The 17,522-nt window shown below is 52.1% G+C and overlaps 1 protein-coding gene across 2 annotated transcripts in view; it reads left to right on the top strand.

Annotated features, from left to right (window-relative positions):
* The window catches only part of LOC105191318 (hemicentin-1), a 32,884-nt gene extending 20,127 nt beyond the window's left edge, over window positions 1-12,757 (top strand). For both annotated transcript variants that reach the window (XM_025307388.1, XM_025307389.1), the window contains exons 2-9: window positions 2,783-3,127; window positions 4,399-4,713; window positions 5,010-5,161; window positions 5,259-5,403; window positions 5,681-5,974; window positions 6,450-6,839; window positions 7,730-8,047; window positions 12,048-12,757. In XM_025307388.1, the coding sequence (XP_025163173.1) occupies window positions 2,783-3,127; window positions 4,399-4,713; window positions 5,010-5,161; window positions 5,259-5,403; window positions 5,681-5,974; window positions 6,450-6,839; window positions 7,730-8,047; window positions 12,048-12,676 (2,588 nt within the window). In that variant the 3' untranslated portion in view covers window positions 12,677-12,757. The remainder of the gene's footprint in view (window positions 1-2,782; window positions 3,128-4,398; window positions 4,714-5,009; window positions 5,162-5,258; window positions 5,404-5,680; window positions 5,975-6,449; window positions 6,840-7,729; window positions 8,048-12,047) is intronic.
* The last annotated feature ends 4,765 nt before the right edge of the window (window positions 12,758-17,522 follow it).

Genomic DNA, 17,522 nt, shown 5'->3' with positions numbered 1-17,522 from the left:
GCCCGCGGCAACCGGCGCGCAGCATTCGAATGCGCGTTTCCGGCACATCCGGGTCGCCGTCGTACAAGGATAATCGATCGCGGGTCTATTAATATCGAGATTTCGCCGTCGCGTGTCATCGTGAGGAGCGGCCGCGGATGCACAGCCGTCGGGGACGGCTGTACTCGCGGGCGGAAACCGCAGCTATCGCCGCACACGGAGTGTGTTAATTGCTTACAACGATTAACGTTCGCGTACGCATTCGAGGCAGCGTTCTCGTTCGAGCCTCAAGCGACTCGTGTGTCGAAGTAGCAATGCTCCCGAAGAAATTGTATTCTTATTTAAAAAATTTCCCGCTTATGTTGAGGATAATTTCTTCTAAAATAGGCACCAAGAACATTTTCTTAACTTAAGAGGAGAATCTTCTTAAAAATGTATTAATACTAGATATTCTTCAGAAATAATCTGAATGGATATTCTTAATGGATATCCTTAATATATATAAATATTAATACAACCATATACGATAGATCAATGTAAGTGAAAGCCGACGCTGCTATCAGATCGCAACTTTAAAGTGAAATTAAAAAATGTAGTGTCGCAAATAATTAAGGGAGGGAAATTAATTAATTTAATATTAAAAATTAGGAATCAGAGTCTGCTCGACGCGGAAAGTTGATTCACCGTGTATACACTTTCTGCGTCGAACTGATTCTAATTCCCAATTTGTAATATTTAATTAATTAATCTCTTGCACTATTAATCCTCTTGTAATGCTACATTTTTTAATGCAATTTTAAAGCTGCAATCCGATTTCAATGTTGGTTTTTATTTGCCTTTGATCTATTGCATATAATTATACTGCGAAAGTTGTTTTTGAGATAAAAAAAGCACACACTTTTGCATAAAGGCATAATGCACAACGCATAAGGAAATTAACTAATCAGTCCTTCATTCCAAACGTGGCGATAGAAATGGGGATTCCGATTGATTCCCTTCCTTATTGTGTATTATGCCTTTATGTAAGAATGCGTGCTTCCTTCTTAATGACCGATCGACGACTTGTTTCTTGCTAGGCAGTTATTCTAAAAGAGTATATTCTTATTTTTAGTATGTATTCTAGACATATCGATAAAAAGAAGAAAATATTCTTATAGATTAAGAATATCTGTTAAGAAAGCTTAAAAAGTTTTCTTAAAAAATTGTCTTATATTAAGAATACAATTTTTTCGGTGATCCAATCAAACTAAAAAAAAGATTGGTTGAATATTAACGAGACAACGATAAGCGAACCGAACGCTTCGGTCGGAGGCGACAGCATGTCTGATGGCTGAAACGAGCCAAACTCAGCTCATCTGAGAACCGGAAATTCCACCGAGCAAAATGCGTCAAAAGATCTCGCTCATCGTCGCGTTACGTTCCATCAATCTCCTTGCTTCGTGGATATTCAGCGACACACGTGTACCTCAACGAAAATGTTTATTCAGCAGCCGCGAGTATCAAGTAACGACAGTTCCCTCTTCTTGTCAACTCCCACCCCTCCCTCTTGCTCTCCCAATCTATCAGAGCCTTGACACCTCGATAAACGTCAGATCACGCGGCGACGCAGCTTCGCGGAAACGCTGCGCGCGTCCCGCTGTTCCGTGTCGTCTGCGCGCCGCCGACTCCCGCAGTGAAAAAAGCCGATACACGTCGGCCACGTTCGCCTGGTTAATCTCCTGCGGCGGCGGCGATAAGACGGCAGCGGCGTCTTGGGCGACCGAAGACGCCGGTTTCGGTTCGACGGTAATTTGCGACGGACGCTCGTTACGTCTGTGAGCGTCGAAGGGGGGGGGGGGGGATAATAACGTGCGGCCGCGCAGCGGTCCGAACGGGCGTTAGGCGGCAGGACGATTGATGAGACGGCTATGAAAGCCAATAAAATCGCGCCCACGCTCGGCGCGTCGGCATATAAATCGGCAACCAGACCGATTAATTGGGTTCACTCGGTCGTGCGGTCCATCGGCGGCCCGCGATGGCGGGAAAGCGAGGGTGCGCGCAGCGCGCCCCGTGCGCTCCGGAACTTTGTTTCCGCATGCACGTCCGCGCGCGCGTTTCGGGGCTACCCGGGCTACGGTGGCGGCTTCAGTTTTCAGGCGGAGCGGGCTTCGACCAATTTGCAGTAACTCGATCGGCGCCGACGGTGACTGACTAAAACTCCAAATTTGCGGACCGAGAAAACGTACGGTCGGCCGGCTGGGATGGGGCAGGGCATGCTGGTGACCCGTGTTAACGGATACGGGACTCGTTGGCGTAGCCGCAGACGGGCGCGACGCGTGCACGACTTGTTGGAAAATGGCAGCGCGCTCCGCCGGAGAATTGCGTTCTCGCTGGGCGTACGACTCGGCCGCGTAATGCGTTGCACTGCGTAACCGCCATGGGAAACCATGTACGCTCGCGAAAATGGCGGAATTGTACAGGGAATTGTACAGTCTTGGAATACGGGTGCGCAGGAAGCACCCGTAGAGAGCTTGTTTGACCGATCTGAAGTCGGAGGACGTACTCGCGGGCTGCTTTGCGACGCGATAATTCGCCTCGCTCTTCCGCTTTGCGTGAAGAAGAACACGCCGAAATCGATCGCGTCGGCCATCAGAGTTTGGTTGAAAAAGAAAATCTTCGACTTTAACCAACTTTACAATCGTCCAAGTAGACGAGAGGGAAAGTCGTGAAAGAGGAGCGGGGAAGGGAGGGGGTGGGATAACACGGAAATTACGCCATGTCCCGACGCAAGGATAACTTTGTCGCGCTTGCGCGTGCTTTTCAGTGCCTACATTAGACGTTAGCGCGGTGGCCGGTTTCAAAGCTCAGATACCCTGCGACATCGATCCGCCGACTAGAGACGAGACCGTCATCATGGTATTTTGGTACAAAGACGAGAAGGACGGCGAACCGATATACAGCATGGACGCTCGTGGGAGGCAGATAAGTCAGGCGAAGCTTTGGTCAGATCCGTATGTGTTCGGTGAAAGGGCGGTTATGAGGACGAAGGTAAAGCCCGCCGAGCTCGAGATAGATCCTTTGGAGGCCACCGACAGCGGCGTGTACAGGTGCAGGGTGGATTTTAAAAACAGTCCTACGAAGAATCAGAGGATTAATCTTGTAGTCATAGGTGAGTTCCCCGCGTTTGTTGGCCCGCGTTGGTCGAGGGCATAAAGCCCTCCCTCTTCGCGTTTGACCACACATATGTACATGTGTATATATATTTGACGATTTGATATATATATTTTATAATATATATATATACACTCATCGTGAAAAATATATATCAATATTTTATATAATATTTACGTATGTCTTTTGTCCTGTCGATCATCAATCGTACGTTATTACGGAGGGACACGTCGCGCGTTTAATAACGGTTTATCGAGCGGTTTTATCGCGGTTTATCGAGCCACGCGGGCGCAGAGGATTGCGCTTGACGAGATTTTAATCAGACGGCGCATATGGGAAAGAGGGACATATGCTGCGCGTCCATTCATCGCGTTCTGATTTATTCGTATTCCAGCGGCACATCCGCCGGATACACGATCGTTACGTAATCGCGGAAAACTGCGGCAAATGCGGAAGGATACCGGGCGATTCGCCGTTACCGTAATTTTCCGCGGGCGGCTGTTTAACGGATAGTCATGCGGAAATGCAGCCGCGAGGCGAAACGAAGTTACGGAATCGGCAGATGCGGTTGGACCGGCTCCAGCGAGCTGCAAGAACAAACACGGTATCGGGGTGGGTCGCGCGTGGCTCGATACGCGTCTGGTTATAAGGTCGATGCGGCTTCACTCAGCGGTATCTAATACGATTTTGAATTAATTAATTGGTCGCGTCATAGTTACCGACTCAACAGGTGTTAATCTCACTCACGTTACCGGCGTGTTGGTCGAGCGAAATACAAAAAGTAAAAAAGAGGAAAAAATCCCACACAGGGAGGAAGAACAAAGAAGAAAAAAAGCACAAATCAAAGAGCCGGGCGTTGAACCGGCCTTCTTATCATTTTCCGAGCGCTCCGTCCGTCGTGTACGTCCGTACACGCGATGATATAACACGTGGGCAACTTAATACAATACCGTCCGGCTTTGTAAATTCCGGTGGTTCCAGCGTAAATCTGATTTCTGCTTGTGAATCGATTCGAATAATTGAATTCGCGTTTAATTATTACATTACGATAAATCGTGCGCGCAGGCGCGTCGTGGGTTCGTAACGAGTAAAATCGATATTGTCGTACGAGGCGATAAAAAAGTAAATCACGCATATAAAATGTACGCGCGCGCGCGCACGCACGCACACACACACACACACACACATACATGTGCGTAAAACGGCGGCGCATCGTACCGATATCGCGCGGAAATGAATTTCTGCGATCGAAATTCAATTTGCTGACAGTGCCGCCGAAAAAGCCGGTGATATATACCGGCGTCAGCAGGAGCCTGGCTAAAACGCTGCAGCCGTTTAACGAGGATAGTGAGATGTCGCTGTTGTGCGAAGTGATCGGAGGTTCGCCACCGCCGAAGGTCGCGTGGTACTTGAAGGGCAAGATGCTGGACGACACGTACACGCACGAGCACGACGATATCACGATAAATCGGCTGGACGTCTCCAGGGTCACCAGGGACTTTCTGAGCGCCAGGCTAATTTGCAAGGCGAACAATACGCAGCTTATGACGCCCCTCGTCTCCGAGATCATTCTCGATGTGAACCGTGAGTAGTCGCGCTAATTGTAATTGGACGCGTGATAAGAAATAATCGCGGTTGATCCGGTCCTTTCGGACCTCACGCTCTTTTCTTTTCGATGTTATGTCTCGTTATCGCCGAGAGAGAAAGAGAGAGAGAGAGAGAGAGAGAGAGGAGGCGGGAGAAAGTCGAATCTCTTCCTCTCGTTTCAACTCGACGATCAGTTCCTGCTCTCGCGATGATTATTTCGTCGGGAAGCAAGCAAATCGAGGAGATCGCTCGGTAATTCGTTTCATCGGCCAGCCGCTCGCCCTCCGTTACAGTGAAACCGCTGATCGTCAACATTACGAACAAGCGAGCGCACTTATCGGCCTTAAGAACATACGAGATCGAGTGTCTGAGCTCGGGTTCCAAGCCGGAGGCGGTCATCACCTGGTGGAAGGGCACGCATCAAGTGAAACACATGGCCAGAAATGTGAGTACCCGCGCTCCGCGTCCGCGGCGCCGTCGTTATCGGCGCGCGTCGTCCGTTAGTCCGCCTGACGACGCCTGGGATTCTGAGTTCTTCGTAGTTCGCAGACAGTCCGAACGTCACGAGAAGCATGCTGAGCTACGTGCCGACCATCGAAGACGACGGCAAATTTCTGACATGCAGGGCGGAGAATCCCGTGGTGCCCAACAGCGCGTTGGAGGACAAATGGCACTTGCTGGTGTACTGTAAGTCACCGTGAAGCCTCGTCTTCTTCCTTTCGTCCCGTGCGCGCGTGTGTATACGTGGCGTGTCTGTATTTGTTTGCATTTTACATTACGTTCGTCTCGTAATGTCCGAGAACTTTGTCAAAACGAGACGAAAAAGTCTGAGGCTGTCAGTCGAGGCAGATTTAACGATTAACGCGAATGATCTTAACTAGTCGAAATAAGCTTGCCGTTTTGCCTGCGTGAAATCGCAAGAAACGAAAATGTGAGGTATCTCTCTCGCTACCGATGCTTTCAGACGCTCCGGTGGTGAGCATTAAGTTGGGTTCCAGTTTGAAGGCGAACGATATAAACGAGGGCGACGACGTGTACTTTGAGTGCGAGGTCCGCGCCAACCCTAAGTCCTACAAGCTCCTCTGGTTCAAAGACGGCAAGGAGCTGCATCAGAACGCCACCGCGGGGATCATTCTTCCCGGCGGGCAATCGCTGGTGTTGCAGAGTGTGACGAAAGCTTCCGCCGGGGAGTACTCCTGCATGGCGGCGAACGTGGAAGGGAAATCCACCAGCAGACCGGTAACCCTCGAAGTAATGTGTGAGTATATTACGCCCGCTTCCGCTCGGATCGACTCGAACCCGGAGAGAGTTTGCTCGGAAACGACGATGTCCTTAATTCATCATATTCCGCGACGCTCACGGTGCGACAACGTCATTATTCTAATTTTATTAATGCATTCGTTCCCTCCTTTTCTCTCTCTCTCTCTCTCTCTCTCTCTCTCTCTCTCTCTCTCTGTCTCTCTCCCTCTCTCTCTCTCTCTCTCCCTCTCTCTATTCTACTTCGCTTTCTTTTTTTTTCCCTATCGCAACATCGTCGATATTATCGAACGTGAAATCGCGTTTACATAGAAACGTCAATTATCGGGCCAGAAATGGAAATCAGAAACCGCCAACGTGGCGCGTTGGCGTCGCGGCGCGGCGCTTTGCGCGGCCGCGCTTATTTTCCTCACGAAGGCATCGCGACGGACGCGCGCTAAATTGAATCTACCAGCCGGCGCCCCTCGTATTTTCAGACGCACCGATCTGCAAGGACGGCTCTTCCACCCAAGTGGTCGGCGCCCTGAAGCACGAAACGATCTCGCTGGTCTGCGGCGTACAGTCGAAACCGCCACCTATGACCTTCCACTGGACCTTCAACAACTCCGGCGAACTGATGAGTGTACCGGCCACCAGATTCGCGCAGGTGAAGCCGCTCAGTCTGATCACGAGCCACTGGCACGGCTCCAGGCTGAATTACACGCCGGCGAACGACATGGACTACGGCACGGTCGCCTGCTGGGCGCGAAATCGGATAGGGGTGCAGAGAACACCCTGTCTCTTTCAGATCATCGTCGCCGGGAAGCCTTACCCTTTGCAGAACTGCACCGCCCTCCAGTCAACCGGACCCTACGCGTATCGAATGGGTAAGCGACGACGACGACGACGACGAAACGGGAGGGTTCTTTCCCGGAACCCTCTCAACGACCTGCTAACTGCGCCATTACACCCGACCATCATCGTAGATGACGCTTTACGGCCGATGCCCTTGTTGATGCGTTCAACAACAGCTTGTTTCCCTGTTTCTCTTTCCCCCATGAGAAACGCGAGACCGCCGGCCGTGCGTGAAAGCGCTCGTAAAATTAGCCTGTTCTTCGACATCGATTGTCGGCGGGGGCCTTCCTAGCTCGGACCGCTCGTTTCCACGAATAATTTAATCGGATAATCGACGCGCCGTGCTCTTCGTAGCGGGACCGATCGTCATTAGAATTCCGGGAAAGCGTCGCTCTCTTTCTCTCCGTGAGTCAACGAAATTGTTTCGTCCGAATTCTCAACAGAGAGAAAGAGAGAGAGAGAGAGAGAGAGAGAGAGAGAGAGAGAGAGAGAGAGAGAGAGAGAGAGATAGAGCGAGCGAAAGACGGAAAGAGATATCAGACTGGCCGATAAATCGCGGTGTTTAACGAACGCAGAGCGCGATCCGACGAGAGAGACTCGCTTCGGGTTCCTCGCAGAAAGGTAATTTGCAGTTAGTCCGAGTCGCGATCCTTAATCGACGTTTCTCGCCACCGACGACTTACGGCTGTCCGTCGCTGTGCACACCGCTTGAATCGTGACCCGGGCTCGTGACGCGAATCTCGTCGGAATTATTAGCCATTTAATTTCGGACTGGTCCTTCTAATCGACGTCGCCGGGTGTACTTAGCCGCGGTGACGTTCACGTCGGGAAGCAATTAGCTCTAGCGAGCCCGCGTGTTTTTCTTCCTTCGAGAGCGGAGGTTTAACCGTGTCGAACTGTGTGCGTCTGTGTGTGAAAACAGGTCACGAAGACTTTAAAGCCACCGACTCGAGGGACGCGGACTGGTTGATCGTCAGGTGCTCCGAGGGATTCGACGGTGGTTTGCCCTTGACTAATTACGAGCTCGAGGTCTACAGCGAAGAGAACGTTTATCATGTCAATACCATCTACCTGAACCACACCGATAGATCCGGCTCATCCGGCCCGGTCTTCGAGGTTCCCGGCTTAGAGCCCGGCCGGAATTATAGACTTCATCTTTATGCCGTCAATGCCAAGGGTCGCAGTGACCCTGTTGTCCTGGAACCGGTCACGCTCAAGGGAGTGGCGATGTACACCACTGGTGAGTCCTCTTGCACTTCCTCCCCCCCCCCTCTCGACGAGCGTGGGTTTGTCTCCTTTTTAATTGTTACATTCAACGAACGCGCGTTAAACATTGTTCCGTCTGGGAATGGCTCCGCGTCTCGCACACTGGAATCAACCAGCACCACGCGAACAGCATCTCCACGAGTATTTGGCCGTTTACACGGTCGCGGAAAGGCTCGCTTGAGGTGGCTAATGCGAGTCCTCGCGCGCCCTTTTAGAGAGTGCACGGACGAATAAACTTTTATCGACACGAATTTCACGCCGGCTAGGAGGTCGCTGGAGATTACGAAACGGCCGGCGCGCGCGTTTATATCGAAGGCAGCGCCCCGTCGCTATCTTCCCCCGGGCGTATAATTTCCGGGGTTATTATTATTGGTCTTAATGTATGTAGATTTTATTACGCCGATAGAGAGTGTTTCGCCCACCGTGATTAACCCTGGTGCCTTCATTATGCAATCTTAACGTCGGAGCAAAAATAATAACGAGGCAGGTTAATATGCGCTAACGAGCATCGTGGAAAGAGTTTCGGGATATTCGGGCCGGGCTCTTAATTGGACCGAATTGCGCCGTGAGATTAAGCAAGCACGCCGGCACACGTCGCGCAAGGGCTCTTGTTTATTCTCGACGCAATTATACACGCATTTGGGCCGACTTTGGAATCTTGGTCTCGCGCTTGACGATAAAAAGGGCGGCAACAGAGACAAGATACTCGTCCTTTTTCTCTCTCTCTCTCTCTCTCTCTCTCTCTCTTTCTCTGTTCTAACGAGTCTCCTCGTATTTCCTCGTTCGCGCGCGCAGACGCTTGAATAAAGTGCCGTGAATTACAGACGCCTCTTCTCTGAAATTTTGTCACTTCGCTCTTGGCACCCCAGCTTCACCCAGCTCGTTCTTTTTCAACTTTTACTCTCAGAAGGTAGTCACCGCTACTCGTCACGGAGTTCACGAGCGGGTTGCGACGCTGCCGCAAATTCGACCTAATTTCCCAATTGTACACAATCACCTGGACCACCTCCTGTCCCCGTATTGTAAAATATCAGATCGAACGGGCAATCGAATTCTCGCGGACCTCGCCGGAGTGCGCGCGCGCGCGCGGTTCCGCTAAAATATTCGACAAACGCGTATCGCCATTTCGCTCGTTGAACTCGTCGACGGACTTTCACATTTCGCCGTCGATTAAATCCATTTCGAACTCGCTCGTTGGAATCGAGGCTGCTGCCGTCGCCGCGAACACGCAGCCCCTCGCCACCATGGCCGAATGTTAATCCGCGTCGGATGAACAAATCGTGCGCTACTCCCGCGCTCACACATGGACATTAGCGATTCGGGCATTAGCCGATACGTTGAATCCCCGCCCGGCGCAATTATACAACGGTGGACAGACTCGGCGGTCGCATTTTGAGAAACCGCGCGGCGGCCCGTCGCCGCCGTTGCTGCTGCTGTTGCTACTGCAACCGTCGCGCTCCCTCCTCTGCGCACCCCGCCGGGTTCGCGGACCTTGAATTAAAATCCCATAAAACCCAAGTCCCTTTCCTCGCTGCTGTCTCATTCCAGCTGCATTTATCGTCTTTAATTTCCATCCTCATGAGTTATTCATGCCGGCTCACGCACGATTCCACCGTGTGGAAACGTGGCATGCAAGTGTGTGTGTATGCGCGCGCGCGCATACATGTATATATATATATATATATATGTATGACTATGTATTTATACGTACATCCATGCCTGCGTACGTAACATGCGTACGCACGTGACACGCGCGCGCACTACCCTGACCGTCGAGCTCATCCCGGGCCGACTCTGTATATATGCGTCATTTACCACCACCACCATATCGGGAAATCGCTCCGAGCCCTCTTGCCGAACGCTACCGAATCTTGCGGCGACCCAATCCACCTATTCCCGCGGGGGTGGCAAACAGTCGCTCTTAACGATGTAGCAATGGGGAAACGCTCGTGAGGAGAGGAAGAAGCTTCCGAGGTCTCCCGGAATGATGGACCTCGAGAACTGCGCGCGCGCGTGTCCTTAGGTTCTCGACTGATGTGTGGCTTCCCTTTCGTGCGAATGCATGCGCGTCACGCTGTGTGTACGTGTGTGTGTGTGTGTATATATACTTGTGTATACAAACATACATACCCCACATATAAAGAGATACACACACACAAAACGTGCGCGCTCGTGCAAGATAGTAAAGAAAGAGAGAGAGAGAGAGAGAGAGAGAGAGAGAGAGAGAGAGAGAGAGGGAGGGAGGGAGGGAGGGAGGGAGGGAGGGGGAGAGAGAGAGAGAGAGAGAGAGAGAGAGAGAGAGAGAGAGAGGGAAAGCGAGAGAGAGAGAGAGAGAGAGAGAGAGAGAGAGAGAGAGAGAGAGAGAGAGAGAGAGAGAAAGAGAGAGAGAGAGAGCGCCCGTTGGCTAACGAACCGAGGCGTTTTCTGAATTCCAAAGAGCCTGGCCATCGCCGTCCGCGGACCCGATTCTCCGGCTGCCTCTTAATCTTTGCTTCCGGAAGCTGCCTGCGTTTCCTCCGTGATCCAATAAGTACAAGGAAAAAGCGAATCTCGTTTACCGGACACGTCGGACCGGACGCCACTCCCAGACGCTGTTGATGTCGTCATCAGTTCGGCTGTCCATCCTGATGAGGACGAATGTTCTTTGCTGTGCGGGAGAATACACGGCTACATAGCAGACTTAGAAAATCACACGTTCCGCCCGCAAGCGTGCGCGCGCAACGACCGGCTATTAATCTTGCGACGAGCGCGCTACAATCAGTGAGATTTGATATCGCCCTCTTTTCTAGTCGGCGACGTCTTCTGTCGTCGACGGGGGGAGGGGGGAAGGGGAGGGGAGGGTGGAGTTTTCAGCGGGATGAGATCGGTGAGAACAGCCCGAACGACCTCGGAATCCGACGTTAATGACGCGACGGTGGATAACGAGAACGACCACTGAGTCGCGACGAGAGAGCGCGTGTTTTCCTATACTTCGCAAATGTGGAAGAGATTTGTGCGAGATTTAATATTTTTCTTCTCCTTCTTCGTCGTATATCCGTGTGACTCATTAAAAGAGGAAGATAAATTGACCGGACGACAGACCGATCGCGCGAGGATCTTCGCTGGTCGTCCGACGTTAGAAAAGCCTCGTTTAAAGCCTCGCGCGCGCGCGCGCGCGCATGGCCAAAATGCGCCTCCCGCGGCAGTAAATTGTCGATATGTTCGCCGTTTAATGGAAATCGATTTCGCCGACTCAGAAAGAAAGCGCGCTCCCATCGTTACGTACTAATCCGATGTGGCTGATTGTCGCTTAATTATCGAATTGCGACGTGCGCGCACTGCCGATGGTCCAAAACTAACTTGACATTCGTGCGATCAATAACGCTCTCGCTCCGTGCTCATCTCGCAAGTATCGTCATCAAATCGGATAAGCCAACAGAGCTCGCGCGCGGAGTTCGACGCAGCGTAAACACGGCAGAATCCACAAAATGTTCTTCGTCGTCGCAACGTCAACCGGTTCGCCTGAGTTAATTATACGAAGCTCGTGACGAGCGCGTCACTCAAACGCATCGTCGCATGCCAATCGCAACAGCGCAATCGCTACAGCGACCCCGTCGCCGGTTCTTCTTAAATTCGTTAGAAAATGTGTCCCCAAGCGATGAAAAAGGAAAAAGAAAAGAAAAAGAAAGAAAGGGAGGAACGGGAAAAAAGAGGCGCAGACGTGGAGCGTTATCGAGTGAAGGAAGAGCGGAGAGTATCGTCCCTCTTGAATTATTCCAATCGTCTCTCGAATGCTTGAAATATCTGTCTTCGAGATTTTCCCCATCAATTTTTTTATCGTCTCGGGGACAGCACACATCGTGTATAAGTACACGGTCCACCGGGGACCGCCATATGTTACAAGGCTGGAACGCTCGTTTCCAGAGCCAATCCCGGGTACCGACAACGACGACGACGACGACGACGCGAATCACGTTTTGCGCTTGTTCCTTCAGGTCGCGGGATTTCCGACGAGACGACCGATTATAGCCTCCTGGTGGCATGCTTCGCTGGCGGTATAACCGCTATTTGCATTCTGATCGTCGGGATAACGCTGACCCTGTACCGTCGCAACCATCCGACGCAGCCGGTGAAGGTGCAGGCGGAGTTGGTGCAATACGAGAGCAAGGAGGACCACCATCGCTCGGCCGCGTCATTGCCGACAACGGCGGCGGCGGCGACGACGGCGGCGGCGGCGACGGCTACGGCCACGGCTACGAGCACAGCGACGGCGACGGCGACGAACGAGACTCGGCGGGATGACCTGAAGGGGCAGATAAACGCGGAATTGCCGGACGACGATCCGGACGTGATACCAAGTAAGGCCGAGAAACGGCCGAATATCTTCGAGCCGGGCTACGCGAGCAACAAGCCCGAGCGGGCGAAAGACTTTAGGTATCTCGAGGACCTCGATTACCCATCACCGTCGTCGGTGCTTCACGCCAAGGACTCCTGGATCTATCCGAACGGCTACGTGGAGAAGGGCGAGAAGAGCCTGAGCCCGATACGACCGAGCACACTGCCGGTGCACCGCACTCACGATATTTACACGAGGAGTTTGCGTGTACAGGAAAGTTGTATATAAACGAAGTAGCGGTGCGCCCGCCGCGAATCAGCCCTCCGGATCCTACGCCAAAGACCGTCGTCGTACGCGATTAACGACGCCTGTAAATAGACAATAAATACCGTTAAGGACCCGCCTACCCCTATGTCGACATTCCTATTCCTTTTCATTCCTATTCCTGTTTTTCACCTAGGATAAGGGAAGGTAGCCGGTAGCCTCTCGTGTTTAAGCGGAGAGAACGTTATAATCCGGGGGAGCGTCGTGAGGAACGCTCGACGCGACACCCGACGACCCACTCCACCCTCGTCGCTCGAGAGTCATCGTCGGGCGCGAGTCATGCGCGTGTACAGAGACAATAATTTCCGCCGTTAGGATTCCCATCACCTTTCTCTCTCTCTCTCTCTCTCTCTCTCTCTCTCTCTCTCTCTCTCTCTCTCCCTCCCTCCCTCCCTCCCTCTCTCTCTTTCTCTCATGGAACTCACTTCCTTCTTCCCTCCCTTCTCTCCTTCTTTTCTTCCTTCCTTCTTTCGTTCTTTCCTTCCTTTGTTCTTTCCTTCCTTCCTTCCTTCCTTCCTTCCTTCCTTCCTTCCTTCCTTCCTTCCTTCCTTCCTTCCTTCCTTCCTTCCTTCCTTCCTTCCTTCCTTCCTTCCTTCCTTCCTTCCTTCCTTCCTTCCTTCCTTCCTTCCTTCCTTCTTTCCTTCCTTTCTTCCTTCCTTCCTTCCTTCCTTCCTTCCTTCCTTCCTTCCTTTCACTGTCAAATGTCCGCGAATGTCTGAAAGAGCGTACATGTTTTGTCTACGGATGTTCTATCGTGCTTCATGGTTAATTAAATGGTCAAATGAATATGTAAACGTTTGTATATATGAATAATAAATCTTGTTGTTTAATATGCACGTGTCCTCGCTGTCGTTATTTTTCCGTGATCGCGGAAAGGACCAAGCCTGCGCGACGCGGCGTGGGCGGATGAGATAGACCCTCAAGCATCGGTGGTAAGTATCGGAAGGATCGGCATCGATTGCCTCTCCCGTGTGTGATCGGGACTTATTTCAATCAACGAGGCCCCTCGACTCGCAGCTAACAACTATCTGTCGTCGGATCAGCCGTACAATACGATTCGCCGAGGATATTTGCGTCGCACGCTCGCGTGTGCCCGTTCTCGCACGTTGACAGTTTGACAGATCGGTGAATTGGCTGGCGCCGAGCGGATTGCTAAATTGGCACTTACTAACAACGTCACACGGCCGCGATATTCGCACGCGATATGTGCGAACGAGGATCTCGACCTCCTCGCTCGTCGATCGCAGATAAATCGAGCGAGAATATCGCGCGTGCACGCGGACGAGTATTTGCGACGAATTTGCCGGCGGAAAATTTACCTCACTGAGAACGACGCAGCTGAGATCTCATGAGATCTCGCGATCTCGGCGGACGCCCGCGACGTTGCGAGCCGCAATCTCTACACGGCGCGGACGGGCCGGGCCGAGTGACGTAATCACCGCGAGCCGCCCTTAAGCCGCGCGACTTTCGTTGTTTGCGCTATTTCAGCGACGCCCCGTCGATGGTTTGCTCTTCGACAGACTTCCAGTAAGCCGCTTATCGCCGGGGTTGCGCGATAGGCTAGAAATCGACGTGGATGGTTATCCCCCGCTGGCGCCGGTGTGTACCGACGATGACGGGGTGTCACGGGCTCGGTAAGGCGACGATAAATCACATCGTTAGGACAAGGCGCGTCTCCCCTCACTCGCTGTGCCGAGCCATCGACTCTCTCGTTCCACGCCGGAACGGAAATAAACTGCCAGCGAGCTACGGAAGTAGGCGAGAGTCGGTCGCCCGATCAACTCAGATTCGACCCCCATTCTTCGCTCTCCGGGCTTGCTGCCTCGGTCACCTCGGCGGACGTCCGAGCTACGTCTCGCGCGAAATAAGCTGTCGTTACGCGACACTTTTTCGCCCCCCTCCCTCCCCCTCCCTCCTACCTTCTCCCGTGACGCCGACGACCGGTCGTCCAACTCGCCTTTACTCCGCGTCGAGCCCGCGTCGTTGGCCGAGTCCCTTTGTACACGAAGTGACAGAGACGGATCCTCTGGCAACGTCCTGGGACAGTAGTTTCGGGTAAACAAACCACGATATATCCCAAAGAGAGTTCCGCCGTCGCGTCGCGTCGCGTCGCGTCGCGTCGACCGGTCGGTCGGGTGGATGCACGTCGACCACCATGTCCGGGATAATTTGACGACTCTTATACACGTAGCGCCGCAAGCCCGTCGCAAGCTCCCCGAGGGTAACTTTCGTATCGTCACAGCGCCGACCGCGTTGGAGAGACGCGAAGAATAATCCGAGGTTCGCGAAGGAGCGACAGCGGACGATTATCGGACGCCATTTTCCACGCAGATCCACGGAGGACACGCAACGGTACTCTGGCGGATATTCAGGCGCACACGCACGCATCATTAGTCATATTCAAACTCAGAGAATGTTCTTTCTCGAATACGATGGACTTTCAGAGGTGTTACGAGACACTTTCCGCTCCGCAACGACAATTTTCAAAGATAGCTGGACGTTGGAGAAATACACGAGAAGGTTCTGAATTATTGCCGCTCCTCTTTTTTCTTTCGTCAGACTCGAGAGGATGTACATGCCAATCATTCTCGCCGACCCTCTTAATTAATTATCCTCCTAATTAAATAACAAACTGAGACATTCGCGTACACACACACACAAACGTATACGTTGTACTCTCTCAACGTATATACGTCTTCTCTCCTACGAGGCAAAGTACTAAACGGGAGAGATTCTATTTAGAAATAGATTCGTGCAATTTCGTCGTCGAGATGCTCTTGTTACCCGGAGAACAGTGGCGATTTCAGGCATCAAAGGCGGGGGAATTAATTATTCCCTCTGACAATGATAGACGTTATTCTTGCATAAGACTTAATTTCGTTTTCGTGAATGCCCGACCTAAATGAAGATTGAGCACGATTGCATTAAGTATTTCGTTAATCCCATTCCTGAATAGGACGCTACGACGTCGTTAATTTGCACCCGGGCTATCCCGTGAATTAGGTGAACCCCACCCGTTTTGCACTATTCGACGAATTAACATTTTAGATCGTATCCTCCAGGAAATATTACTCTCAGTGCACCCGCTCGTGTTTTCGACCCACCCCCGGTCGCTGACGCGCCGCAGATGACGGTTTTCGCGGCGCGATATCTCGACATTGTCGTCCAAGTGCTCGCGACTTGTTTCTTAAAGCGCGCCCGATCCCATCGGAAATGTCCGTCTGCCTGTGCAAGGTGATGCCAACGACGAACTAAATTTGCGTGATACGCAGAACGACAAGATGACGGACGCCGCGGCCTCTTGAGTGGCGTCGCGTTGCGTCGCGCTGTTATTTATGATACGTTTGTTTCGCGAGTGCAGAATGCTCGAAATTTCTGCTCGGCGAAAGACTGTATTTATTCGCGGTAGTGAACTCAAACGACTGCGGGCCGAGAATAACAGTAGCGGAACCCCCTGCGGTATCGTATCGGTAATGTAGCTCCGAAACGGAGAGAATATCGGGATATTGTCCGTGGTACGATATCGTGAAATTTTACAACATATTTTCACCAAGATCCCCCCGATAGCGTTATCGGACGAAATATCGTGGAATCACTTTTGTATCACGGTTTTTATGCGCGCCGACCGCTCTCGTTCATTAGTCACTTTTATTCCCAAATCTTCCCGGAGAGACGGAAACGTGGCGCGATCTATTCATATACGTCGGATATAATGGTATCTAACGTATACATGCTCCTCCGCCCTGTCCCTCCCCCTACCCTGCCGTCATTGCTTCGCCGCCTTCGACAGCGTTATTTGAGAAATTCTAGCCCTTCATAACGCAACGCAGGGAGAGCGTAATTTTCGCAGATACGTATCATTTACACGTCCACTTTCCGCGTGCGTTTGCCTCGTTACATATTGATCGGATCGTTTGCTTCGTGTTACGTGCACGTTAGCGGCGCATCGAACGCATCACATGCATGCGCGCGTTGACGTTTCGACTGTTGGGAAATGTATAGCAGAAAGTGGCGAGAGATCGGCGCGCGCCCGACGCTGGTCGTAGAACAAAAGTAACCATGGCGAGGGCCCTTAGGGCATCGTATTCGCGACGTGGGTTTCGAAAGCGGGGGAATATCGGGATATTGTTCACGGCACGATACCGTGAAATTTTACGGCGTCATACCCGCCGGGAGCAGCCGCGAACCCAGTAATTTTCCAAGGGAAAATTTTCGACGCGCCAGTTACCCCTCTCGGCGTCCCCCCCCCCCGCCCCTCGCTCGTCCGCCCGCCCGACCGGACGACGGAAGCGGCTAATTACGTCCGTCGAATCGACCGTATCTTCCCCTCCCGCTCTCTTTCCTTTTTTTTTTCCCACGCCGAAGCAACGCGAGAAACCGATTCGTTTTTCCCTCGGCCCGCAAATTGCTACGTGGAAAGCCGAGCGCGCGCGGGAGACGCTTCCCGGCGCCCGAGTTGTCGCCACGTCGAAATTGCGCGGATGAAACTGAAAGGGAGGAGGGGAGAGGGAAAGCGGCGAAGAGAGAGAGAGAGAGAGAGAGCTTCCCCGACGACGGTGGCGGTAATCGCTTCTTGTCAATTTTTACGAGAAAATGGCGTAAGCTTGTAAAACACGCGTGTGGAATATAGATTTTGCGATCTGCGCCATAAAGTGTAATCGCGCTCCTCGTAAAAGCTTGATACGGCGCGGCGCGTAATGCAGCAGGCAAATTCCAAAGAGGGGAAGAGAGAGAGAAAGAGAGAGAAAGAGCGCGAGAGAGAGAGCGAGAGAGAGAGAGAGAGAGAGAGAGAGAGAGAGCAGAGAGAGGC

This window comes from Harpegnathos saltator, unplaced genomic scaffold (genome assembly GCF_003227715.2).
Source record: "Harpegnathos saltator strain DR-91 unplaced genomic scaffold, Hsal_v8.6 scaffold854, whole genome shotgun sequence".
NCBI lineage: Eukaryota > Metazoa > Arthropoda > Insecta > Hymenoptera > Formicidae > Harpegnathos > Harpegnathos saltator.
Note: the sequence above shows the minus strand (reverse complement) of the source record. Positions and strands in the feature narration are given on the sequence as shown.